The sequence below is a fragment of the Pelobates fuscus genome, chromosome 7 (assembly GCF_036172605.1).
Source record: "Pelobates fuscus isolate aPelFus1 chromosome 7, aPelFus1.pri, whole genome shotgun sequence".
Lineage (NCBI taxonomy): Eukaryota > Metazoa > Chordata > Amphibia > Anura > Pelobatidae > Pelobates > Pelobates fuscus.
The window spans coordinates 116,167,841-116,194,205 of record NC_086323.1 but is presented as its reverse complement, the minus strand read 5'-3'; the positions used below and the strand labels follow the sequence as shown (position 1 = coordinate 116,194,205).

General features: G+C 39.6%; 1 protein-coding gene across 3 annotated transcripts in view; it reads left to right on the top strand.

Annotated features, from left to right (window-relative positions):
- Positions 1-24,239, top strand: part of NOL8 (nucleolar protein 8) — a 39,739-nt gene extending 15,500 nt beyond the window's left edge. For all 3 annotated transcript variants that reach the window (XM_063426475.1, XM_063426473.1, XM_063426474.1), the window contains 13 exons: positions 5,415-5,562; positions 5,672-5,741; positions 7,921-9,713; positions 11,627-11,737; positions 13,166-13,288; positions 14,252-14,345; positions 16,161-16,305; positions 17,196-17,285; positions 18,165-18,457; positions 19,648-19,780; positions 20,263-20,333; positions 21,992-22,074; positions 23,219-24,239. In XM_063426475.1, the coding sequence (XP_063282545.1) occupies positions 5,415-5,562; positions 5,672-5,741; positions 7,921-9,713; positions 11,627-11,737; positions 13,166-13,288; positions 14,252-14,345; positions 16,161-16,305; positions 17,196-17,285; positions 18,165-18,457; positions 19,648-19,780; positions 20,263-20,333; positions 21,992-22,074; positions 23,219-23,272 (3,208 nt within the window). In that variant the 3' untranslated portion in view covers positions 23,273-24,239. The remainder of the gene's footprint in view (positions 1-5,414; positions 5,563-5,671; positions 5,742-7,920; positions 9,714-11,626; positions 11,738-13,165; positions 13,289-14,251; positions 14,346-16,160; positions 16,306-17,195; positions 17,286-18,164; positions 18,458-19,647; positions 19,781-20,262; positions 20,334-21,991; positions 22,075-23,218) is intronic.
- Positions 24,240-26,365: the final 2,126 nt, after the last annotated feature.

The following is a 26,365-nucleotide window of genomic DNA, read 5'->3' as shown; positions in this document are numbered from 1 at the left end:
TTACAAATTAAATGTGGATGAGAAAAGTAAGGCAGGCTGGCTAGTGTTAAAGATGTGCATATTTGGCATATGTCATCAGCATGCTTAGCATTCTGGCGACAGACAACCAGTGGCAGCACCGCCAGACCCTCCATGCTGCCCGAGGCCTCCTCCCCAACATCTGTTCCCCTCCAGTGAGGGGGAGTTATGTCCACAAGCTGAAGAAGGCCTTGGCACAGGATAATATGATATAAAGGTGATTTTCCTTTCAGATTAGAGGCAGTGCTTACACCATAGGGATATCCAATCTGGAGGGAAAAAACAGGCAGGCAAATCTCCAAACATTTTAACCCCTCCCCTAATTACCTCCTTTCCAATAAGTAGCAGCTCCTCCTGATCATCCCCAGTTCTTTGCCTGCCTTCGGCAGGGGAGGTTATGCAGGAAGGTTCTCCAGGAAGCAGGTGAGAAGGGCTGAGGCTCGGGAGGCTCTGCTTCCTTGATGTTCGGGTAAGTAGCGTTTAACACGCCGGACGGCGTGGTCCCTCAGAATTTATTCCGTCTCTTGCCGTGCCAGGTGCCGGTCTGACGAAGGACGCAGGCGTGCGTCGGCTGGGAGGTCCTGTCGGTGGAACGCACACACAGGTTGCGTTGCGTTCCACCAGGGAGTCGCAGAGCGCTATGCACATGCGCAATGCGAACCTGGATTCAGGCGCCAAATTTGAACTGGGCGTTTTTGTTTGGTTACAGGACTTAAAAGGAGCATTACCAGCAGCAACCTCTGTTTGCCAGGAGCTCTCAGAACGGTTTGCAATGTGTGTTTCTCACCTGCCCTCCAACACACTCTCGGGCCATTTAAGGTAAGACTGATTAAGTTTTTATTTAAATGGTTCTAGCCTGAATCTTTAGGGAAAAATTTTGTTTATTTTCCCTTGTTTGTTTTCTGTTCCCAGTATATAATCCTGAAAATTTGGATAATGTTGCTGAGAAGGGGAAATGTACATCTAGCCAAGCATTTAATTTGCTCTGTGTGTGGCCATCTTATGCCAGATGGTTGTAAAAAGAAAACTTTGCTCTGTGTTTAAAGAAGCTTCAGAGGAAGCACAAAGAACAGTAATGTCCACTTTATCAGCTGGTTGCAACAAAGTATGCAGCAAACAGTTGTGGATATGTGGTCAGCAGCATTACAGACAATCCAGGCTTCGGTTGCCCAGGATTCTCAGCTTGTAATACATGCTAACAAAAAGTAAGATCTTGGGAAGTTCCGATTCTAGTTTGGAACTAGGGGTTCTGAGTATGGCTATAATTCAGCAGTGTCTCATCAAATGAGGAATCTGCATTTCCCAGTAGAATCCATTTGGGGAATTGATTAAAGAAGTGCAGTTGCATTTGAACTTGAAGAAACAGGGTAAAAGTCCTATAGGTTTCTTTTTCACCCACAGATTGGGGTATTGATTTAAAAGAATGGAAAATTCCCAGGTCACATGCTGTTTATTGGCTAGACAGTTTTTAATTCTCTCTTTCCATAGAAGCGGTACAAGACTGTATGCTGGATACTGTCCCTGTAGTGGGCGTTCCTATTGCTCAAATAGGTAAGAAGACTACATTACCAATTGGAGTTTCAAGCGGCCTCAAGGATGTCATGGTTAAACGCATGGACTCCTCCTTAAAGATGTTGTTCATCTCTTCGGCAGCTCAAGCTAAAGCTTTGATTACGGGGTCATCCGTTGCCAAGGCCCATATTTCTTTGGTTGAAAGAACTAGAAAAGGTATATACGGGAGAAGCTAAGGAAGACCCGTTAAAGCTATTATAATATATCAGTATGGCATCTGATTTTTAGTGGATGCCTCTGCAGAAAGCCTGAAATTATCGGCCAAGAATATAGGTATTTCAACAGTCGCCAGAAGAGCACTTTGGCTTAGAAATTGGTCAGCAGATGCGGCATCTGATAATTCACTGTGTGAACTTTCTTTTGAACCTGGAAGACTTTTCGGTTCAAAGCTGGATGAGTTGTTGAAACAGGTAAAGGAAGGAAGGAATGCTTTACCAGTATCGTATGGGAAGCAGTTAGAAGCCGTAACGCAGAGACACTTCCCTCATTTAGAAGTTCCTTTCTTAGAAACTATTTCAAGGGTCAACAGAAAGAGCCTTTGTTTATAGGAAGAAGTATCGACTCTGTTACTAAAAAGAGTGGTGGAAGAAGTTCCTCTAAAGGAAAGACATCAAGGCACCTATTCAAGACTTTCTTGGTGCCAAAAACCAGATGGTTCGTTCGGACCTATCCTAGACCTAAAGGCCGTAAACAAGCGGATTCTCATAAAGAAATTCCTCATGGAAACAGTAAAGTCGGCTGCTCTGCTTATGCACCCATAAAATTGGTTTGCTTCCCTGGATTTGAAAGATGCCTATCTTCATGTACCCATAGCAGAATCCAGCAAAAGTTTTCTACGGATGCGGTGTGCTGCCAATTGGTAACCATACATTACCAATTCAGAGCACTACCTTTCGGCCTGGCATCAGCGCCCAGAGTATGCACATAGCTTCGAGTAGTAGTTCAAGCTTTCTAAGAAGTATGGGCATCGCTGTCATTCCATATTTGGACGACTGGCTGTTGTTTGCAGAGTCCCAAGTTCAACTACAGTTAGACCTGGGGACAGCCATCAAATCGCTGGAAAAGCATGGCTGGCTAATAAATTTCAACATATCGGAACTAGTGCCAGTTCAAAGGATCCAGTTCTTGGGTCTAATTTTGGATTCTATCGCGATGAAGTTATTCCTGCCAGAAGGGAAGATACTAAAAGATCAAGCGGTTAATCCGGAATCTCTGAGAAAAAAGTATGTTTTCAATCAGAGATGCCAGGTGCTTGCTGGGTCTGTTTACAGCCTCAATCCCGGCAGTCGCTTGGGCAATAGCCAGAATGAGACCTCTACAAAGTTACACTCTGCAGGTCTGGTATCGACAGGAACTCGGCCTAGATAGGCTGATGAGGTTTAACGATCTAACTTTGAAAAGTCTGCAGTGGTGGACATTTTCTCGATTCCTCCACGAGGGTCTGTCATTCCGGATGAAGTCCTTTACTATCATATCAACAGACGCCTCTGCGCTGGGCTGGGGGGCCCATCTGGAAGACATAAAGAAGCAGGGGTCCTGGCAAGAGAAGGATATGAGAAGTTCCTCGAACTTCAGGGAATTAAAGGCCGTATGGATGGCACTCTTGGCGTTTCAGTTTCTCATCAAAGTTCGACATATTCAAATTCGTTCAGACATTCGAACGACAGTGGCATATTTGAACATACAGGGAGGTACGAGATCAACAAGATTAGAAAGCCTTTGTTCAATAATCATGCTGTGGGCAGAAGTGCACCTTATGTCAATCTCTGCAGTTCACATTTTAGGAAAGTTCAATGTGGTGGCAGATGCCCTGAGCAGGCATCATTTGAAACAAGCAGTTTGGTCCCTGTCATGCAGAATTTTCAAGTTCAGCACAGTCCGCTTCGGTGTTCCAGAGATAGACCTGATGGCACCCAGAGTGAACAGGAAGACAAGACGTTTTGCATCCCTAACTCCAGCAGACAGGCCGGATTTCATAGATGCCCTGTCATTACCATGGAAGTTCAACCTGGCATATATCTTCCCGCCAGTAGTGCTTATTCCCAGAATACTTCAAAAAAGTAAGGCTGGGAAATGTAAGTATTATCCTAATCCGTCCAGGGTGGCCAAGAAGTAGTTGGTTCTTGGTTCTCCTGAACTTTCCGAGGGCCACCTTTTGGAAGCTTCCTCTTTCAGGAGTAATTCTAGAGGACGCCATGGTGCCTCTTCCGGCCCTTCGGAGATTCCGATTGACGGCCTGGTTTCTGGACTCCAGATTTAGAGTGTAAAGGTCTGGATCCTGAAGTTATAAAAATTTTTGTTGGCATCTACTTCAAGGTTCTACGTTAGGAATTGGAAGTTTCAGCGATGTTGTAGGTTTGAAGTCAACCCTGTTTCCGCGTCCATCCTGAAGATTCTATGCTTCCTTCGGATGAGATTTGCAAAGGTCTTAAACCTGCTTCATTTAGTTTACATGTTTCTGCTATCGGTTTCTTCTCCCTCAGATGTTTCACCTCAAATTTTCTGATTTCAAGGTTCTTCAGAGCTCTGACACGTTTGGTGCCCTTTGTTAGAGAAACCTGTCCTCCCTGGGATCTGAATTTGGTCCTTTCCGCGCTTTGAGTACCGCCTGTTGAACCATTGGAAGAAGTTCCCTGAAGATGTTTTCTTTGGATACCGGTTTCCTTTGATGGCTATTCGTCAGCTAAAAGAGTATGTGAGCTCCGAGCGCTTCGGGAGTATTTTCCCTTTTTGGTTTTCATCAGGACAAGGAGGTTCTGAAGCTCGATCCTTCAGGTATCACTAAAGTTTTTTCTGTTGCCAATGTCAACCGAGAAGTGGTTTTGCCGACCTTGTGTCGGAATCCGTCTAATGCCTTGATAAGTAATTTTCTCTGCTTAGACGTAACGATAGGTCTTTGGCAATATCTAAAGCTACGGAATCCTTCCGTTAGGATATCGGTATGTTTGTCTTGTTCATAGGCACAAAGAAAGGTATGTTGGTTTCGCAGAGTTTCTCTGGCTAGATGACTGAAGGATTGTATTCTGTTATCTTATTCTAAGAGTGGCACGGAATTTGCAGGCCCTATAAAGGAACATTCTACTAGAGCTGTTTTCGCCGTCAGGGGCTCTGCGTGCAGCTACTTCTCCGTCTCGAATTTGTTCAGCTGCTAATCGGTCCTCTCTCCATACGTTCTCAGGACACTACAAGTGGGACATACTGGCCTCGGAGTATGCAGCTTTTGGGCGCAGGGTGCTTCAAGCAGTAGTGAACTGAAACCCGCCCTCAGGATCTGCTTTATTATATCCCTATGGTGTAAGCACTGCCTCTAATCTGAAAGGAAAAACATAAATTTTACTTACCGAAAATTTCTTTTTCCTGAAGATTAGAGGCAGTGCTACAATTCCCGCCCCTTTTTTTAATAAACTAAGTAATTTTGCAGCTATTTGGCTTATGTATTGTCTGGGGATGATCAGGAGGAGCTGCTACTTATTGGAAAGGAGGTAATTAGGGGAGGGGTTAAAATGTTTGGAGATTTGCCTGCCTGTTTTTTCCCTCCAGATTGGATATCCCTATGGTGTAAGCACTGCCTCTAATCTTCAGGAAAAAGAAATTTTCGGTAAGTAAAATTTATGTTTTTCTTACTCTTATAATATGTGAGCTGTGCAGCTTTTGGTTTACATATGCATGGTAAACTTATGGCTATAGACAAAATGCAAGGTTAGTTGTGTATTTCTTTTTCCTGGTCCTAGTAGGTTATGTCACTGAGTTAATTTACCATCTGTCCTATTCAGGCAAGTTAATATCCCAAGTGTGCTTGATGTCTGTGTTTTATTCATACATAGGTTGTCGCGGGAGAGACAAGAAACTAAAGAAAGCATAAAGCCCCAAGAAGACTCAAAACCGGACTTGGTAAAATCCCTAAAGGAAGCTGGTGTTCAAGATTTTCAGATGAAGGCTGCTGTACCGGGGACCGAAGTACCAAATCATAAGGCAGGTGATTACAGTAGTCTGAAAACTCAGAGGAAAATTTCTAATATTTTTTAAGTATGGATATTACATATTGTTGTTAAAACCTTTTATTCTGCTCTTTTGTTTCCAGAATTGGGTGGTTAGTAAATATGGCAGGGTTCTACCTGTTCTTCATTTGAAAGGCAACGACAAGAGAAAAATATCCTTTTTGGTGCAAATGCAAACTACCAACATCTTCACCGTTTTACTGTAGCAGCATTTCACAAATTTGATAGTTAATTTTCATCATATATCTCTGTGCCTCCTGCACATAGTTCTCGTACTCTCTGGCTTGCTATGAGGACCAATAATATTTTATACCATCCTCAGCATTTACAGGCATCAAAACCATTTTAGCTTAATAAAGAGAAGAAAAACAGAACTCTGTTCCTATTGTTATAACATACTGTCATGATAAATATATAAAAATCTGGAAGATGCTTTATTAGTGGAACCAAAAATCGAAAAAACAAAAATAAAAACCACAAATAAACACTGGCTGTGACTGCCTGACTCCATAAAAGAGTCAATTGCGTCAGTTCAGGCAAAAAAAGGAAGAAAATCAAAATATAATGAAAAAAAATAATAAAATATAAAAAAATAAGACTAAGTGGAAAAAATCGCCGTAGTGATATCGAACAGATAACCTCAAGATGTGCACCATAGGTCATCTAATAAATAACCATATATCGAAAAGAAAATCTGATATGGTGTTATATCAATATAATGCTTTATTCACTGCTATGTTGAGAAGATAGTAATAGCAATCTCTAAATATGCAGCATAGGTGATATAATAAGTGACCAAAAGAAAAAAGGTCCAATACAATGTTATATCTAGGACTGTATCCACTGTAACATAGAGTTGCCGTGCACCGTTCTCTCGAGGGAATACTGTTCTAAAAAAAACAGTCCAAAAACACTTGTCTGTATTCAGAGCATGTGCATGACTTGACTGCTAATGATCATATTATCCTGAACAGGAATAAATTGTGAAAATAGGTATGACACTAAATTGCTGTAATCTATACCCAAATAATGTTACATAATTATACACTTAAAACAGACCTCAATAATCTATGTCTGTAATAACCTTATTGTTAGTGCGATATCAAGAGTTAGTGTAGAGTATTAGAAAGGTGCCTTCTTGGGCATCTGGTATAGGACAGGCAATAAGAAAAGAAAAGATAGAATCTTAATGTCATGGCACAGAAAGCCGTAGGGTTAGCAGTTAATAGAGTAATGTCTTAACTCAAACATAATGCTCCTAAAACCCTGATCAGTCACTCATCTATCTGTGGTGCCTAGACGGCTATCAGCCAGCTAGCTGCGATGGGTACCCTCAATGGCTTATACAGTGTAGCCCATGGTCCAACAAATTATAATGAATGAAGGTGCCCAGAGACACAGAAGACCGAGCTGATATGACGGTAAAGTGGCAGATATCGAGCCCCGACACGTGTTTCGCCTGGAGTTAGAGGCTCATCATAAAGCTGTTTTAGTGTATAATTCATGTCAGTGCAGTTTAACCCCTTAAGGACCAAACTTCTGGAATAAAAGGGAATCATGACATGTCACACACGTCATGTGTCCTTAAGGGGTTAACTGGTCAACTTTCTGCCATTAAAACTTTTTTGTTTCTGTTTATGCAAACTAGCCACACCTCCCCGGGCTGTGACTCCTAAAGCCAAACATTTTTATTTTCAATCAGATGTTAACTTACTTTGGAAGTTTTTTTGTTTTGTCTTTATCTCCTGCTCTGTATGTTGAACTTTAAGCACACACAGGGGGCTCATGCAGGGTCTAGAAGGCTATTAACAGAGCAGGGGATACATTGTAAATTAAACGAATGTACAGTAAAGGAAGTTTAAACAGATGTCTCTTTACAGGAAGTGCTTAGGAAGGCTGTGGAAGTCGCATGCAGAGTGGTGTGACCAGGGCTGTATAAACAAAGTGATTTCACTCCCAAATGGTAGATAATTGAGCTGCAGGAGCATGATCTATACACCATAACAGCTCCATTATGCTAAAGTTGTTTTGGTGCCTATAGTATCCCTTTAACATCTTGCTTATTTAGCATTGGCAGCTGTAGAAACTCTGGGGGCGCTTGACAGAGGGGGACCTATGGGAAGCTATAGTGCCAGGAAAATAACTTTGTTTTTCTGGCACTATAGTTTCCCATTAACCACTTAAAGTGAATTCTGGAAAATCTTGTCTAGCAGCCTTTGGAGATTCACAGTAGAACACAGATCTAAATTGTATTTTTACACATGATCACTTTTTTGAATCTGTCATAAATTGTATTACCATAACTGAGATCATTCCTTTACTCAAACAAACAGCATTAAATATGACCCTTCAAAATACTGCCACAATATTAAAAAATTGGAGGACAGTTCTGTTGAGATGACTCCAGTATCAGAACTGACCTGGCAGCTCGAAGGAGGTGATAATGAGATCAGCAAAAAACGCAGGGGAGAGTTTCCAGCTTACAAAAGCCCTAATACAAAGAAACTCCATTTGCAGAAAAAAAATCTAGGTACAGAGGAGCATGTTGAATCACAAAAATTTAAAATATCTCAGCAAGGTAGTGACCACGTAATTAAACAGTCTTCTAGTGAAACTCAAGCAAAGGTAAGCTCTTTAAAGATTCTGGATGACCAACGTAGAGGATACAGAAACCGCAGGTCTTCTGATGACGAATATGATTCTGGAGAAGAGCTACGAGCATGGTTAGATAGTGATAAAAAAGCAGAAAACAGAGGCAATATCATAATTGAAGACACTAACTTAGAGGTTGTGGATGACTCCTTTAAGATGAGTTATAGCAGTCATTGGTCAAGACGAGATAAAAATGCTGTAAAGGAACTATGTAAGAATGCGGAAGATGATGAATATGACTCTGCTGATACAGATGAAATTATTGCAGTTTCCAAAAATGTCAAAGATGTAGAAAAAGGCACTGTAAATGAAAAGTGTCCAATTCCTGCCAAAAAACTAAAACGTAAACTAGGTCCTTCAGACATCCAGTTAAAAAAACTGAAACCAGATCTCTCACCTCCTACAGAAGACCAATCAGAGTCAGGTAGTGAGAATGATGATTCTGAATCAGTCAGTAGCAATTCCTATTCTGATGAAGAGTATGATTCAATGCAAAACTGCCACAGGTTACCTCTTTCAATGGGGGAGCTGGAGGAACCAGCCAACAAATCAAGAGAGTCTTCAGAAGATGAGACAGAGAGAGACCAGAATCAAAACCATTCAGGATCAGACAGTAGTGACTCCTATTCCGACGAAGAGTATGACACCATGATGCAAAACTGTCAGAGGTTAACTCTTTCAATGGCTGACTTGGGAAAATTAGCCAGCGAAGCTATAGATTCTTCAGAAGATGAAACGTTGAATAGAACAGTTGAGAGTCACGTGATAGAAGACCTACCTAGTGCACGGAAAACACCTGTTGTGACACAGAAAGTGAAAAAGAGTATGGACCCAGAAGATATTGTGGCTTCCATTTTAGAAGATAGTGATGATAGCTGTGACAATAAACGAAAAAAGAAAAAAGCACCTCCAATAAAACTTCCAGCTTTTAAAGGCTTGGGGTCACTTTTAACATCATGTCCCTCTGAAGAATCAAATGCTTCTGTGAATTCATTTTCTAATGCCATTGTCAGCCCTTCTCACCAAGGCAAATTAGCTACAAACAAAAGTAGTAAAGTGATTAAAAGCAGTGAGATCAATGTTTTTATCTCCACAAACAGACTGGAGCAAGACCCAGGTTCAGCAGATAATTGTGAATTTAGAGCTGATCAGCAAGGTAAAGATCAAGCTCCCAACCAACCTCAAGTTAAAAGAAACAAAGCTGAAAAAATAAATCCGAGGAGGAAGAGTAGTAGTAGCAGCGAGGAGTCGTCATCTAGTAGTGACGAGGGACCAAGCATTGTCACTTCACCATCGGCTCTTGATAAGGCCTCACAGTGCATCAGTTCTCAAAATGGTGGGAAGAGTGAAACAAAGAAGCGCAGCATTACCGAGAAGTTGGAGGATAATAAGAAACGTTTGGCTGCCATGGAGGAGAGAAGGATAGAGCGGGAGCAACAGAAACTGGCAATCCAAGGGGCTCTGCTTAAATTGGTAAGTCTCTCTGTAAATGCTGTAGCTAAATATACACTAAGTATAGAAAAATAAACCTTTACACATTTGTGGATAAATTTATTCCCAGTATATCAAAATGGAAAACAAATGCATAAAAGATGAAGTGAAATCTGATCTAAAAACACAAGATATTTGAATTCTGACTGCATTATTATTAGCATTTAATAATTAGCACCAACATATTCTGCCGAATTTTACAATTAAACAGAGGGAAGATAAAATAACAAGCTGACATACAAAGTAACGGTGGCAGAAGCACTAGGTAAAGAGGGCCCTACCCAAGTGAGCTTACAATCTATGCTATATATCCACAAACCAACCTTCCTTGAAATCCCCCTATGTTCTTTCTCAATATTAATTTACTTGTAGGTCATGTCTAATATACATTAACAATAAAGTGGCCTATGTTGCACAAGGTTGATGTTTTCTTTTAAGACAAACATTTATTTAAACCTGTTCAAAAACATTCTTCAATACAAAAAACTAAATCTGGCCGAAAAATTCCTCAGGGGACAAAATCAGGGCGTTTCTTGTGAAAAGAAGTACGTTCACGCGAAACAAGTTGGATTTTCTCTCCTGTGGAATTTTCAAGGAGCTAATGCGAGTCTTTTTTGTTTGTTCCAGAGACTGTTTTTTTTTTTTTTTTACCATTACTATATGTTGTATTGATTGTTGTACATGGCGTGTCTCTTTAAACCTTATTATGTCCTTGATTTAATATTGTTGGATAAGCTTTCCAAATGATTGTGTGTGTGTGTGTATGTATGTATGTATGTGTGTGTGTGTATATATATATATATATATATATATATATATATATATATATATATATATATATATATATATATATATATATATATATAGTGATCCTTGTCAGCAGGTAGCACGGTCCTCTAGGGTAAACAACAGGCACAGTCCTTTGGTTTTCATATAATCCAGGCAGCAACACAACTAAAACATAAATATAACAGGTTTCCCCTTTAAATAAAAACCTAGCTCGTCTGAGCACTGACTCACTTTTAATATCCCTCTCTATCAGGGTTAAACTAACAAAAACATATTGCACCAACCTTATTAGATAGCAACACTCTGCTAGCTAGCCTGTTGCTTTCCTTTCTCCACTCCCAGTGCTCCAAGCCAGCCTTGACTGTGCTCCAAGCCAGCCTTGACTGCTTCCTTTCTGCACTCCTAGTGCTTAGTCTACTTGACTCTCTCACTGGAGAGAACAGCCTCTCTCCTACCTGCTTCCTGGGAGGAAGCCAGAAATCCCCCCTGTACCTGCCTAGCAGAGAGTGGTTTATTCCCAGTGCTACAGCTGATTATCTGCAGCTGAGCAGTGGGTTGGAGACAGTCCAAAAAACCCTGGCCTGGATCTATGTCTCCCAAGAAAACCACTAAACTGTGGAGTGGAGCATTGGCCCACCCTTCTCTCCAAATGCTCCACCCCAGGGGCCCATAACTAAACATAGCTTTGTGTTGTGCAATACACAAACTACACGTACTTCCCCTAGGGTTAAAAGGCCTCTCTGCCTTCACTTTATCATAATATATATATATATATATATATATATATATATATATATATATATATATATATATATATATATAATGAATATCTTGATTTTTTTTTTTGTTATATACATACGTTTTTTAAATCTTAACAAGTTGAGAAAGCCATTTCAAAAGTTTATCCAAAAATATGTAATCATTTGAAAAGCTTATCTAATATATATATATATATATATATATGTCTCCTAATATTATAATTTTAAAAGTGTATCCAAAAATATGTAATAATTTGGGAAAACTTATTAAATTGAGGCCTATGTTGGTGACCTGATATGAACTGTCCATTTAATGTTTTCAGAATTATAAGTGTTCTTGTATTTTAGGATTCCCAGTCCTCAAGCAAAGCTCAACACATTAAGTTTGATTCGGACTCCGAGGAAGAAAGTGAAGAGGAAACAAAGAAGAGTGACCAAATTAGTACTCCTTCTGACAAGGTAAGTATTCATATGCTAACATTGTTCAACATTTATCTAGGGGATAGTTGTAAAACACATGTAAACTTAATCGAAAGAGGCTGAACTTTTTAAATGAACAATCTAATGCAATAGAAACTGTCATTTAATGTGGATAAGTGCAAAATAATGCATCTTGGACATAAGAACCCAAGGGCAGAGCACAGAATATTTGATATAGTCCTAACCTCAACATCTGAGGAAATGGATTTAGGGGTAATTATTTCTGATGACTTAAAGGTAGGCAGACAATGTAATAGAGCAGCAGGAAATGCTAGCAGAATGCTTGGTTGTATAGGGAGAGGTATTAGCAGCAGAATGAGGGAAGTGCTCATGCCATTGTATAGAACACTGGTGAGACCTCACTTGGAGTATTGTACGTAGTACTGGAGACCGTATCTTCAGAAGGATATTGATACTTGGGAGAGAGTTCAGAGAAGGGCTACTAAACTGGTTAATTGATTGCAGGGTATAAACTTACAAGGAAAGGTTAAAGGATCTTAACATGTTTAGCTTGGAGGAAAGATGAGATGGGGGGTTATGATAGAAACATTTAAATACATAAAGGGAATCAACACAGTAAAGGAGGAGACTATATTTAAAAGAAGAAAAACTACCACAACAAGAGGGCACAGTCTTAAATTAGAGGGGCAAAGGTTTAACAATATCAGATAGTATTGCTTTACCGAGAGGGTAGTGGATGCATGGAATAGCCTTCCAGCTGAAGTTGTAGAGGTTAACACAGTGAGGGAGTTTAGGCATAAGGCTATTGTAGATATGAGACAAGGCGAGAGACTAATGAAAGTATTAGAAAATTGGGCAGACTAGATGGGCCAAATGGTTCTTATCTGCCGTCACATTCTATGTTTCTAAACAGTTCAACTATCACAATAATTACTAGACTTGTGCACATTCGGAGTTGCACACATTTTGGGCAATCAGTGGTTGTTCTGAATTCTGTAACTCCATATGGCTGAATAGGAAAACTGACAAAGAGCTGATTGATGGTTAGACGACAGCTACTAAATGTTGATTTTATTCACAGATCAAGTGAGAAATGGCCAGTAGAGAGAATAAATATATGATCTATATCATTTATTTTTTTATTTTTCACCACTATAGGTCACTTCTCATTTGATCTATGAACAAAATGTATACCTAATATTTATATTGTGTGTATATATTTGCTGTACACTTTTGGTTCATCTGAATAGTTTTTCATGAAATTTGTCTGAAATGAAATGTCACATGGACGAATCAAAGTCACATTTGTTACGCCATGCACAAGTCTATTGATTTCCTATTCATGCCATTGTTCCATGTTAATGAGTACGTTTATAAAAAAAACAAAAAATACTGTATCATAGTAAGGATGTTCAGGTTTTTTTTTTCTTTTTCTTTTTTCATTAGGTACAAAATCCAACTCCAAAACTATTTGACCGCAGTGATGAAGAGTCTGATGAAGAAGGTAGTACAGAGGACGAGGAGAGGTTCCAAATCAAATCTCAGTATGAAGGCCGGGCTGGAGCAAAGGTCTGTCTAAGTTGTAGCTTATTAAAATCCTACTCCGTCGTGGAATTGAGTCCCACTTTTTAATGTATTCTATAATTAGTGCATTTTTAACATATAAAAAAAAAAAAATTTAAAATGTTTCTATAGCCACTTCTAAACTGCAGGGAACCCCTCCCAGCCTTGGTCTATGTTGGCTGCAGTACAAATTATATATATATATATATATATATATATATATATATATATATATATATATATATATATATATATATATATATATATATATATATATATATATAAATAAAATTAATACATTTTTTATACATTTTTTAGTAGTGACAAATATACAGACGTATACACTCATAAACATATTGTGTTAACAGGAAGCGTCACAGGAAATAGGTTGTGTATTTTTTTTTGTTTGTAAAGAAATATATACCAAACTAGCATCGTTTACAAGCATTTTATGCATCTTGAATCTAACTCCAGCTCTGTTAGATATCATCAAAATGAGCCAAATCGTCGGTATTATCAGCGGTTTTTGCTACATGTGGTTATGGATCGTTCAAATCATCAAATTTAAAGAGAGAAATGGCTAAATAAGTTGGTAGGAGCACAACAGCTCAGTTTGCTGAAAGCCTCATTGACCATTTTAAACATAGTTTACTCCACCTGCTGACTGTGCAGATTGACACAGATTGTGGACTGCTTTTGCAATTAGCATAGGTTGGAGTGTCCACACGGGGGAACATCAGGCTTCGAACAACAGTTAATAAGGTGGGATTTTTCAAAAGCGGTGAAAGTGTAGTTTAAAATGGCTAAATGTCACAGTTTGGAATGGCTGCAAAAATCATGGACCGTAGAAGTCCTTTGCCATTAACAAAAGCTACTGTGCTGTTACAGTGTGGTTTTGAACATATTTTTCTTTAAGTCGATTTGCAGATTAAAAAGCTGTCCATGACACAGTAACATGTTTTTATGCAGCTCTTGGGTTTACAATCTCGCTTTGGAACAGATGAGCGTTTCCGAATGGACTCCCGCTTCCTGGATACAAGTAGTGAAGATGAGCAGATTGAAGGTAAGGAATGCTTTACCAGGAAAATAAAACTTGATTTAACTTGTTGTAACTGGGGGGAGGGGGGCCCGCTTGACCTGCAAACAGAATGGACGCATGTTGAAGGGGCTCCCACTGCCCACGTTGAAATAATGGAGATACTCACTGACTCGATGCTTGTACAGCTGCTGGGGTACGCTCCCCACATCGGGGGCACCCTGAATAATCGCCAGGCAAGAGTGTCTCCCGCAAACGAGAACCCGAGATGGCAAGCAGTGGCCTACGGCAGATGGGACTGGAGGGAGGCTGCCGCTCTCCTCGCCCCTACGCCGGGGGTACAGAGCCACTGACTGCCCGCTTCCCCCTCCTCAGGACCGGTGGGGGTAATCCCGGTCCAACCTCTCCAAGTAGCCTTGCCACAATGGACACAGACCGTGAAACCACACGAGCATCCTCCAGTAACGACGGCTAGCACAATGGCGGACGCCACGTGTGACTACACCTGCAGCAAAGAATAGCCCGACATCCTGACCAGGCTTAATGCCATATTCCATGCCTTTTGGGCAAAGCTGGAGAGCAGATGACAGCAGAATATCACCCCCACAGAGAAAAGCCTGCACGGCCCAGACACAGCTATGCAGGCGTCCGTCTGAACAGGACCTCAAGATGGCGCCAGAGAGGGAGACTTCTCCCGCCGGCCCGCAAACCGACACGACTGAACCAAGCAGCTCACAGGGTGCCACAGACACTCTCTAAAACCAGCAAGAAGCAGAAACCTGCTGAACACCTACACAGAGGTAGACCACACTCACAACACCAGATCCTAAAAAATCCACGGAGATCACGGGAATCACCAATGACGACACCACCTCCCTATGCCACAAACGCAAACCAGCAGGGCGCCGAGCGGTTGGGCCTGAAGCAGGGACTCACGCAGCTTTGGAATACCACAACGATCCATGCCTGACACACACGAAGACCGGAATCTGCCGCAACTCAGCAAGAGGGCACAAAAGAACACCATACCGGGCCAAAGAATGGACTATTTGTACCTGCATGCTAGCGGCATTGGGTGAAAGGTTGCAGCCGCAGGGGACTCTGTTCGCTGTCGCTGAGTATGGTTTTCACTCATTGCATCTAATTTTTATTTTTTATTGTTGCTCCCTATTGGGCTACCCCTCCTTATTCATGCCTCATCTCAGCAGTACAGCAACACATGCACTACCAGCCTGCACTTAACCTACTAACACCAATGACAAGCTGCTTTTTAACCATAAGAATGTACCCTATAATCAAATACTAAACATACCGGCATAAAACCCTGCTCATCCACACGCAAATCACATAGATTAACCTTTTGAGCCACTCACTACCATGTTATGCACAACAAGACCAAAAATACAGGGACTCTATATACTCCACGCTTTGATATATACGACAGGTTAGCAGCTCTAACACCCGAAGCAATCTCGGCTGGGCTAGCCTCGCCATTTACTGCGGCTAAATGACTAAGTGAATTGTTTGGTATTAAAATTAATTTTGAAAATGTTGGATGAGTGTAGGTGAATAGTAACCAGTTGTTGATTTATTTATGTTTTAATTGTTTTGGTTTTGGTTTTTCTCCTGCTCAGCTACTTTGGCCTGAACTTTAGTGAATAACACTACAATTGTTTTTTGATAAACTGTGCGACCCAAACAACATTAAAGGCACAGATCTGATTTTTTGTGTTTTGTTTATCCCCTTTTTGCTTCCATTCACCTGTGCAAGTGTTTCAGTTATATTTGTTGGATATTATTGCTCTTTAGGGATATGTAACTAGTTTACTCTCATTCATTTAGAATCCCAACAGAAAGTGAACAGTGAAGCTGAAGATGACCTATCGGCAGAAAAAAAGAAAAACTTGGACATCTTAAATAGTCTTCTAAACGTCAATACAGAGCCACAAGCACCAAGCAAACAGTCCGCCAAAGCAAAACAATTCAAGTATGACTAGTTTTTTCAAAATTAATGTAAACCGTGATTTAAATGGACACTCTACTGCCCAAATACAAAATAAAAATCACTGTTTAGTAGATATGCACCAGATGAAAACTTGCATGCATTTAATAATTCATCTTTTTATTGTGCGTGAATCTATAAACCGCTTACAAAACCTGCAGTCCTCTTGTCTGCAGTCTTTGCAAGCTCTCCTGTTCTAACCTCACCCAGTCTTTCTGTGGTCTTCCAGTCACAGACTTTCCAATGCAGCTCAATCAGAAGTCTTTGTAAGGCAGGTGCTCTGAGCAATTGCTGCCTCTTGTGTTTAGCTCCACTGAGCTAAACAACCAGGAAGTAACAGGACATATCTGCTTGAAAGCCGGGAGGTATATAACAATGTTAAGTTATAAAAGTGTACATTTCTACTGAAATCTACACTTTTCGCAAAATGAAAAAAAGAAGAAACATCTTCACACATAAAGATTTTCAGCAAGCTAAAGTGGTTCAGGGGTCTGGAGTGTCCCTGTAAGGCAGAATAATATGAGTGTTCCTTTCAATAAAAACGCTCTAATACTGTACAGTTAATAAGCTATTGTAATCCTTCTTTAATTTCCAAGGGCAGATAATAAATGTACTTTTGCTATAGGACTCTGTTGTACACTGGCAATATTGTAAGATCCACAGATTTCATAGCATTGATCATTTGTTCTTATTCAACTGGAATGGCATATTGAGACAAGTGATTAAAACAATTTGCCTCAGAACATCAGTTACAGAATACATAATGCAATACATTGTTCGATTCATGTCTGAGCGGTGAGTCACTCTCAGGAGTTTGTTAAATTTTGACATCACAACCATTCATCTCTCTCTCTCTCTCTCTCTCTCTCTCTCAGAGATCTAAATGCCCTTCAATATGACCCCACGAATGAGGATCATGCAGCATTTGAAACACAGACAGAAGAGACCAAAAAAAAGAAAGAAAGGTAATTGTTTTTAAAATGTGTGTTTTTTTTACAATTGTAAACTCTCAACTATGTAATAACTTTTACATTTTAATGCTTCATTACCTCTTAGAGGTTTACTACAATCATATGTTAGATTGTGGCTTCTTCCATATTTAATATAGGTCTCTGTTCTGTTGTGAAATTGGAGTGTGGTAGACTGAGGAATATGAAAATGAATACTTCTTTACAGGAAGTGTAGTGGGTATAGCAAAACCAGACTGTTCTTTCCAGATGAAATGGTTCAATTTGGTCTTATCCAGCATCACAGTCTGTAATTGTTTGTACTGACGCACAATGTGGGGTTGGTTTATTTACTAATGCATGCTGCTGCTTTCCTTACTGACAGTAAGGGAGTCACAGTACTCTAGTACTGTGAGCCATCATTTTGTTTGCAAAGATAAAGTGAAATTCTCCAACTCCCTTTTATTCATTTTATTCATTGTAGAAGGATGAGTGCACCGTGATGGGACCTTCAATCCTGCACTTGTAACACGCGTGAAGTACAGCAGAATATTGCTGAGCCGTCTCACCAACTATATTCTTTACTATTGGGACATGATGATTTTAAATGGGATCCCTGCCAAAGATAGACAGTGCATGATAAAAGGGGCCCAACGTGCATTCCACAAGCATATAGAAATGGAGTGAGACTATCTTCTACTTCATATCTAACATTACACTGGGCACTGATATACAGGGAAAGTCAGAAAACCTGTATTGGAACTTACTGTATTTGTACATAAATAGAAGTAATCATAATCAGCTGTAGTTTGTTTTTTTTCCCTCTTTCTCCTGGATTGGATCTCCTGTGAAAGTATTAACTACTGTGACCTAATGGAATTATATGCCTTCCTGCAGTAAATCTGAGCGGAAAAAAAGGCGTCTGGAAGCAGAAAAGCTACCAGAAGTGTCTGTAGAAACCTACCATGAAGTGGCAGTGGACTTAAAAGAAGTATTTGGAACCTCAAAACCCAAAGAGAGTGAGGATCCTGTGATCACATGGGACCAAGAGGATGAAACGAAAAAGGTGGGAGTGGAGAACTCTACCATGCATGAATATTTCAGCTTACAAAAATCAAAAGAGGAGGAGCCTGCAGGATTCACCTTCTCTTTCTTTGGGGCCAATACAGAGGACCATGATTCTAAAGAAGGTAAGAAATCACATCATATGATTCTAGCTAGTGACTTCACCAGTTGGAAAATTAAAGGTTCTTCCTGCATTTCTAATGTTAGAATGTTCTCCTGCCTAGTTATAATTCTATTATCCGTGATATGGAAGTATTGGGGGAGCGCATGTGCAGCAATCATTGTGGAGAGCCAATCAGCATCTCCTTATAGAGATGCATTGGCTTACTCCATTGCGATGAGAAGCTTTCAATGTCTTGCTGAGTCCAGCAAATAATTCAGGACCTCAATAGGAAGTCCCTCTAATGACTGCCCTCGGTAACAGTCCTTATAGTTTAGTGTAGACACTGCCTCTTCTCAGAAAAGCAATTGAGACACTGCAAGGATCTCTTTCCAATAGACCCACATTAAGCTATATTGGTTCCTGTGCTTACATTGGCCCTTTAAAAGTACTGTTACAATGTATAATTAACTTTACTGAGTCAGAATGGATCATTCCAGTTACCATCGTATGTAATGCATGCCTACCAAGTGTTGTAATGTATATTCATCTAATCTACTATATACCTTGTGGATTGGGAAGGCCTAAAAGTTACTTGCCACTGCAAGCCTGCAAGGGTCCATTAGGGTCCTGTAAGGGTCTCATTAGGGGTGATTTTTTTCTTGCCAGGCAGCATTTTCTCTTGCCAATGGCTAGTAAATGAGAAATTTTGATTCTTGCTGCATAATACAAAAAAAAAAAAGTAACATATTGAGCCGCATTAGTTGCAAAACGTTTTTGTTTTTTGTTTTTTTGGTTTTTTTCCCCTCTCTCTTCATCATGTTTGGCATTAGAGCAGAAACAAAAAATAATGGTGTAGAGGTATAGACTATCAGTTTTTGCCCTATAAATGGATATATTTTATTAATTTCTTACTTTACATTTGTCCTGTTTGTTTTTACCATTTTCATTCGTATTTTTGTTTCATTTATCTGTTGCCTCTCATTTCATTATGCTTGGATCCACTGGCATTGCCTCAGTGTTATGTGAGAAACACATCATTAGTTCTCACCACACCAATATGTACTTGTTTGGTCTTGTTTTTTTTTTTTTTTGCTGTGTGTGGTTTTTTTTTGGGTTGTTAAAAACCTGGTTTGTCTATATGGTAGATCCTACAGTGCTTAGAAATGAAAGCCGTTAATAAGCAATTAAAAAGTAATACGTTTCTGTCTACAGTGCCCTATTCATTTGAGACTATTAACCCTGCCAAGGTGGCGTGGCAAGAAGACCCCCGATTCCAAGACAGTAGTTCAGAGGGAGAAGATGAAGATGACAATGCTGCAATCCTTACTAAAGAACAAACACCAAGGTACATACTGTACTTATTGCCAGTAATACATGACATTCCCTTTATGGCAAGTTATCCTTAAAACAAGGATACTTATTTAATGGAAAAATGGACCCACTGTCCAAACTGTTAGGCTGCCATGGGAATCTTATAAGGATCATTAGGGCCATTTGTTAGTGGAGGCATGCTTTTTACTTATCCACTTCCCTGCGACAATTCTCCATTTCCTTTTCTCTCCTTTCTTTCTGGTTCTATCCTTTCTCTATTATGAAAGGTTATTTACCTGGCCTCATTATATTGAAAAGCAGACGTGGGATGCAATGTGTTGTGTTGTGTACTGTACTTTTGGACCAATGGCATTTTGATGCTGTATTGTACTACTATCTGTCTTTAAATAAAGATATAAAGTTAGTTATTTTATTTCTCTTCTCTCACAAAATGTCATATTTCTTATTAAAAGCCCTATAATTACTTAAATTGTCTGACTTGTTTTACCCTTTCAGTATACTATCAGAAGCCTCTAAAAGCAACATCCGTTTCTTTTTCTTTGTGAAAGATGATGAGAGACTGAAAGGTAAGCTGATAGTTGTCGTTGCCTTTTGTCACCTTTGTCTGCCATTTATACATAAGAGAAATTAGTTCCTACTTTTAATAAACTATAACTTGCAAATAAACGACTTTAAAAAAAAATAAATAAAATAAAACAGACAGTCAAGGGGGATTTTAGACATACCCAATAGGATGGGGGAGTGGCAGAGCCACTTTAAGATGTCGTCCTATCTAGATCAAAAGTAACATTAATTTAGGGAATGATTTTTCTTTAGTAGGTAATTACATTGCTTTCATACTTGTGTTTTGTTTTGTGCACGTGTTTTCCATTGTCATGTATTTAAAAAAACTAAAATAAAATTATGAATGCAAAACAAAATCTCTTAAGAAATTAGCCTAGTTTCCAGCAAGAATGTTTGGTTATTTATCTAATGGTGTAAGGATGTTTCAGTGTAGTAGTAATATATTTCTTTGCCTAAAAATATAGTAAGTGTAGAAACAATCCCATCCACAAGCGTGGTTACATCAACCTCTTAACTGTGTATGCCCTCCTATGCCTTGGACACATTGTGGTATATATTGTTCTTTGTCTAGTCCATTGTTGGATATGTCCTGCATCCGAGGTGCGGTTTATCTGGTTTTCAGAGTCATAGTAATTCATTACAGACTAAAGTGAATTTCAAATTTAAAGCCAAGGTAGCCAAACTGGACACATTCCTGACGTAGAGAATTTTTCTGGTTCACTTATTTTGACTTTAAATTAGCAAATCTTTTGAATTCTCATTTTAGTGAATGGTCCTGAATGTTTTGGCAGTGTTCAGTCAGTGTTACTGGTGAAAAATATTAGCCAATCGTCACACAGTTCTCCTATTGCAGTAGCCTGACTGTATCCCATTTGTTATACTTCTGTAGAAACTGTGTGCTCGAGTTGTCTTTTTAAACACACCAAGAAAGTAATTAAAGTTGCAGGGTTATTGGTGCTATTAATTATATCTAAAAAAAAAAAATAGTAAATTTAGATATGCTATTTCTTGTGTTAATGATATCAGAAAGCAAATAACAAAGCACACCTTTTTGTGTGTTTTTGTTTTTTGTTTGTTTTTTTTGTTTTTTTGGCGGGGTAGGGGTTGTAGAGGAGTAAATGCACCAAGAAATTCTTTCGTTAGGATCTATCATTTTTATTTTTTTTTATTTAAGTATTTCCTTGTTTTCTTTAAGTGAGAGATCTAAAACAATTATTTTTTCCCGAGGATTGATCAGGATAGTGTTCCTATCCTGTCCTAATGTGTTTTACACCCCACCTCCTATAGAATGTAAGCTTGATTGAGCACGGTCCTCTTCAACCTATTTATCCTGTAAGTTTATTTGTAATTGTCCTATTTATAGTTAAATCCCCACTCTCATAATATTGTAAAGCGCTACGGAATCTGTTGGCGCTATATAAATGGCAGTAATAATAATATTGCACTAAGCAGCTTGAATGTGTAAATGCATGATTTCATGCCTAGCACTAAGATTACTATATATATATATGAGCAAACTATTGATGTTCGATTGATGTTCGATTGATGTAGGAAGTATTTAGAATTTTTTTTGGAGGATTTAAAAAATAAATAAAAATAAAATAAAATAAAAAAATTCAGTTTTGTATTGGCTAATGCACCACATTACCATTTTATTTAGCGGGTCCAAAAATGTTTTTCCCATCCTCAAACTTGGAGGAGGAAGAAGAAGTCTGGGAACAGAGGAAAGAATCAATCATGGAGGTAAGATTCTATTATGACAGAGTACTACACACTTTACTATAACTTGGGTTTTAGCATTAAAGGGATCCTATAGTGCCAGGAAAACAAACCCTGGCACTATAGGCTCTTGGAGTGCCCCCCTCCCTCAGCGCTGAAGGGGTTAAAATCCAGTGCTCGGCGCTGGTGACTTCTCCTCCCCTGCCGACGTCAGCTCCCGAGTGGAGCCGAATGCGCATGCGCGGCCAGAGGCGCGCGTGCATTCAAACCCACCCATAGGAAAGCATTACTCAATGCTTTCCTATGGGGATCTTATTTGACACTGTACACCTTGAGGACGTCCCGCATCAAATATGTGCAATTTATTCAGTGTAAATTGCGGAGGCTGTCAGGGAGGCTGCCTCTAGTGGCTGTCAGGGAGGCTGCCTCTAGTGGCTGTCAGGGAGGCTGCCTCTAGTGGCTGTCAGGGAGGCTGCCTCTAGTGGCTGTCAGGGAGGCTGCCTCTAGTGGCTGTCAGGGAGGCTGCCTCTAGTGGCTGTCAGGGAGGCTGCCTCTAGTGGCTGTCAGGGAGGCTGCCTCTAGTGGCTGTCAGGGAGGCTGCCTCTAGTGGCTGTCAGGGAGGCTGCCTCTAGTGGCTGTCAGGGAGGCTGCCTCTAGTGGCTGTCAGGGAGGCTGCCTCTAGTGGCTGTCAGGGAGGCTGCCTCTACAGGCTGGATTAACCCTCAGTGAAACATAGCAGTTTCTCTGGAACTGCTATGTTTTCAGCTGCAAGGTTAAAACTAGGGGGACTTTGCACCCAGACCACTTCATTGGGCTGAAGTGGTCTGGGTGCCTAAATTGGCCCTTTAATGGGACAGTCCATGCTGGAATCTACCCCTCTCTCTCCTATACCTCCTATACTATATATCCTTTATTTGCTGCAAATTCCCAGACCTGTCAGCTATTCTGGGATGTAGCACATGACTAGTACATAGGCAGCACACCCTTGTGGATGTTTGTTTTGCAGCATTGCCATTATCTGTCAGTGATGTAAGTAGTTTAAGACACAAGTATTTGTTTAGAGTGTAATTTCTGTGACTAAAGCACTTCACCCGGTCATTGATAATGCAAATCTGTCATTGCAGACTTTTTGTTTCCTATTCCTTATGTCTATCTGTCTGTTTTGTAGGAGTGCAGGAAAAGGCACAAGGATGCAAAACGGAAAATAAGAGCCAACCGCTGATATCTGATCATTCTGCTTCCAAAATAAATGTATATTATTCTCTGATTATTTCTCCTCCGGACTACATCTCTCATTGAGGATTACTCCTAATCTCTCACGTGAACGTTTGCAGATCTCTACCATACTGAGGAGTGAAGACCTGGAGGCCAAAAAACTACTTCATATGGAAGTAATGGTTTTTCTATCCCAGGCATTTGCAGCTATGACTAAACATGTATTATATGGATAACTACTCAGGACATCAGTTAATTGGCTTCAAAGCCGTATATTTTTCCAAAAATGAATTTTGACCCATCTTATATTTAAAAAAAAAAAAAAAAAAAAAAAATCGTTTTATTTTGCTTTAAAGAAATTGAGAGCATAATATATGGAGTCCTTCACTTTGAACATCTTTTGTTAACACAACCTTTTAAAAAGGAAATTTCAGCAAAAGCACACAGGTCTGAAGTCTGCCATGAAGCCTTTTCTTCATACTGTGCTAGCATCTTGTGGTGAAATGTTGCATTTCGCTTTCCGTGTTCATGATCCCTGAAGATTTAACCTAGTGCTGTTTTCATATGCCTAACGATCCTTGTGCACTGCAACAGAACAGTAAAATAAGTTATATTTATTATCATGTTTCTCCATATAATAAACCTAGCATATCTTTACTAAAAAAAAGTTGTTGTTTCTGTGTCAGAACTTTTTTCCTTCCTGGTAAGGTATCACGGACGCTGTCATTCTAAAACTACTGGGAGGCTTTCACTTGGCTGACGGTGTATAGACGCAGTTTCATTTTTGTCTGTAGGCTGATGGGACTTAGAGTGGCAGGAGACATTGTGAGCTTCTTTTTCAATACTGATTTTGTTTGTTTATGTTCTTTGTAGCATTAGGGAGCATCTTCTCCAGGTAGCCGTCTCATTAACAAACCCCAGTCATACAGCGTAAATATCTGCTAGACTGCCATCAGTTAGAGAAAAACTGTTGTCATTAATATGTTTGTGATGCCATGTCTTTTTTTTTTTTTTCTCTTTTTTTTTTTGTCCTATATATTGACATTTTTGAAGAAATCACTTTCCTACTTTTGCCATTCCTCCCTTTTCTGATAGCTATCTTTATATAGTTTGGGTCATACTACGTGTTATCAATTGCTCACAATTTTTCTACCGTAAATTGCGTTACAAAATTGTATGCTTTTTTTTTTCAATGCTTCAGTATTTTCTGTGCAAGCTTTGCTCAATGGTGTCACCGGAACAAACCGAATACGGCTCTGCCAGAGCCTGAAATTGAAATTCTGACTGTACATTTTAGAGCAGGGAAGCCGCTTCCATGATGCTTTGTCATTCTAAAGACATTCTTAACGCATGCAAAGTATCATGTGAGTTGTAGTTCTAAAACCTCTGGGAATCTACTTTTTGGGCACCCCTGGTTTAGAGCATCATTAACGGATATGTGGCTGCCTTTTGTCTTCCTTTGAACGATCAGATACAGTGTTGTTAATGCTAAGAGAAGTTATACATTTCTATTTTCGAATGAATAATATATTTTAAAAATGAGAGCAGGAGTGCAGAAGATGCAAGTCTAGCCCTGAACAGCTTGCTTTGTGGACATAGCTCCCAGTATTCCAGAGTTATGCTTCAAGAAATGTGACACTTCTTGTTTAACCATTTATTTTAAGATCAGCAATTTGATATATCTGCTCCCCTGCAGTAGTGCAACGTGCTTCTTTCTCACCATCCCCTCTCTAATTCTGCTGTGTGTGGGTGATGGAATTTTGCAAGAATACTGACTGACCTCACACGTGTATTCGTGGAATGCAGCTTCAGGAGCAAAATGCTAACCCATAACATGTGCTGGCATGTCTGCCGTAAGTGTTTTTCACTGTAAATTGAATCCATCTTTCAGTGGGTGTGCCTTCTATGACCCTAACCCTCCCTATATATTTTGTTTGTTAGTTATAACTAACATTTTGCTGAAGACATTTAATTAAGTGTGTATATCATGTGTATATACACTATTAACTGCATGCGTGTAGGTATTTTGTTCAGTGTCTGGAAGGGATGCATAAATAATCTAAGATACATAAATAGACATAAGGTAAATATCTGTTTTCACATCAAGCACATACTGGCAGCTAGGCTTTCTTAAAACGCATGGTAATTAAACATTATTAATCATAATTTCTTACAAACTGGAGATTGGTATGTTACTGTTCCCAATCCTTTTGCAAGTGGGGTTATGCCATATTTGTTATCTATGTCAGATGTATTTGTTAGACACTGCATTATAGTGAATTGAAATCCAAATTGCAAAATTTAGGCCAAAATAGTCATACCGTTAGTGTGAGAATTTGTCCAAATCGGCTATTTTGTCCCACGTTTTGCAAATCCTTTTTCAAATCACTGAAGCTTAGTTTTCAGTGAATGAAGGCCTCTTAGAGAATTGTAACTTTATGAGATTTTTACTCTTTACTTATCCTCCATATTAAACAAATGTATGTTTGTGAGTCATAAAAGAAATAAAATTAAAGGGCTGCTCAATTTTTTTTTTTTTTTTTTTTACCAAATAGGGTTTTCAATTGATAATGGGCACTATCTCTGTCCACCCCCTCCTTCCCCCTTCCCCCCTTCCCCTTTTTCAGGCCAGAGCTGTGCAAGAGGTCTTCCATGCCCTATCCGCCATCACTTCTTCCTTCCTTGGTCCAATCAAATGCTTCTCCATGACACGCCGAAACGTACGTCGGGTTCTTCTGTGTTTTTAATACTCTTTGAGCACTTTGCTCTGAGCACCTTTTTCATTTATGTTTTTCTAGCATGTGTGTGTAACCTGGGGCTTCAGATGTTATGACCGCATTTAGATTAGAACACCCATGAAGGTGTTTTATAGGAGATAGGGTATTAGCATAGCACTACTGTTTGGTTGGGAGTGTGTGTTTCTCCCTTTCCCTGTTCTCTCCTACTGCTTTGTTACCTGAGTTATGTATGGAGGTACATATTGCCTTCTATCCCCTCTCCGTTTTTTGTGAGGGTTCCTTTTGGCTATTAGGCTCCTGACTAGCCCTGTTCCTACCATACATATTTCTCCCTATATTATTCTGTCCATCACTGATAACCC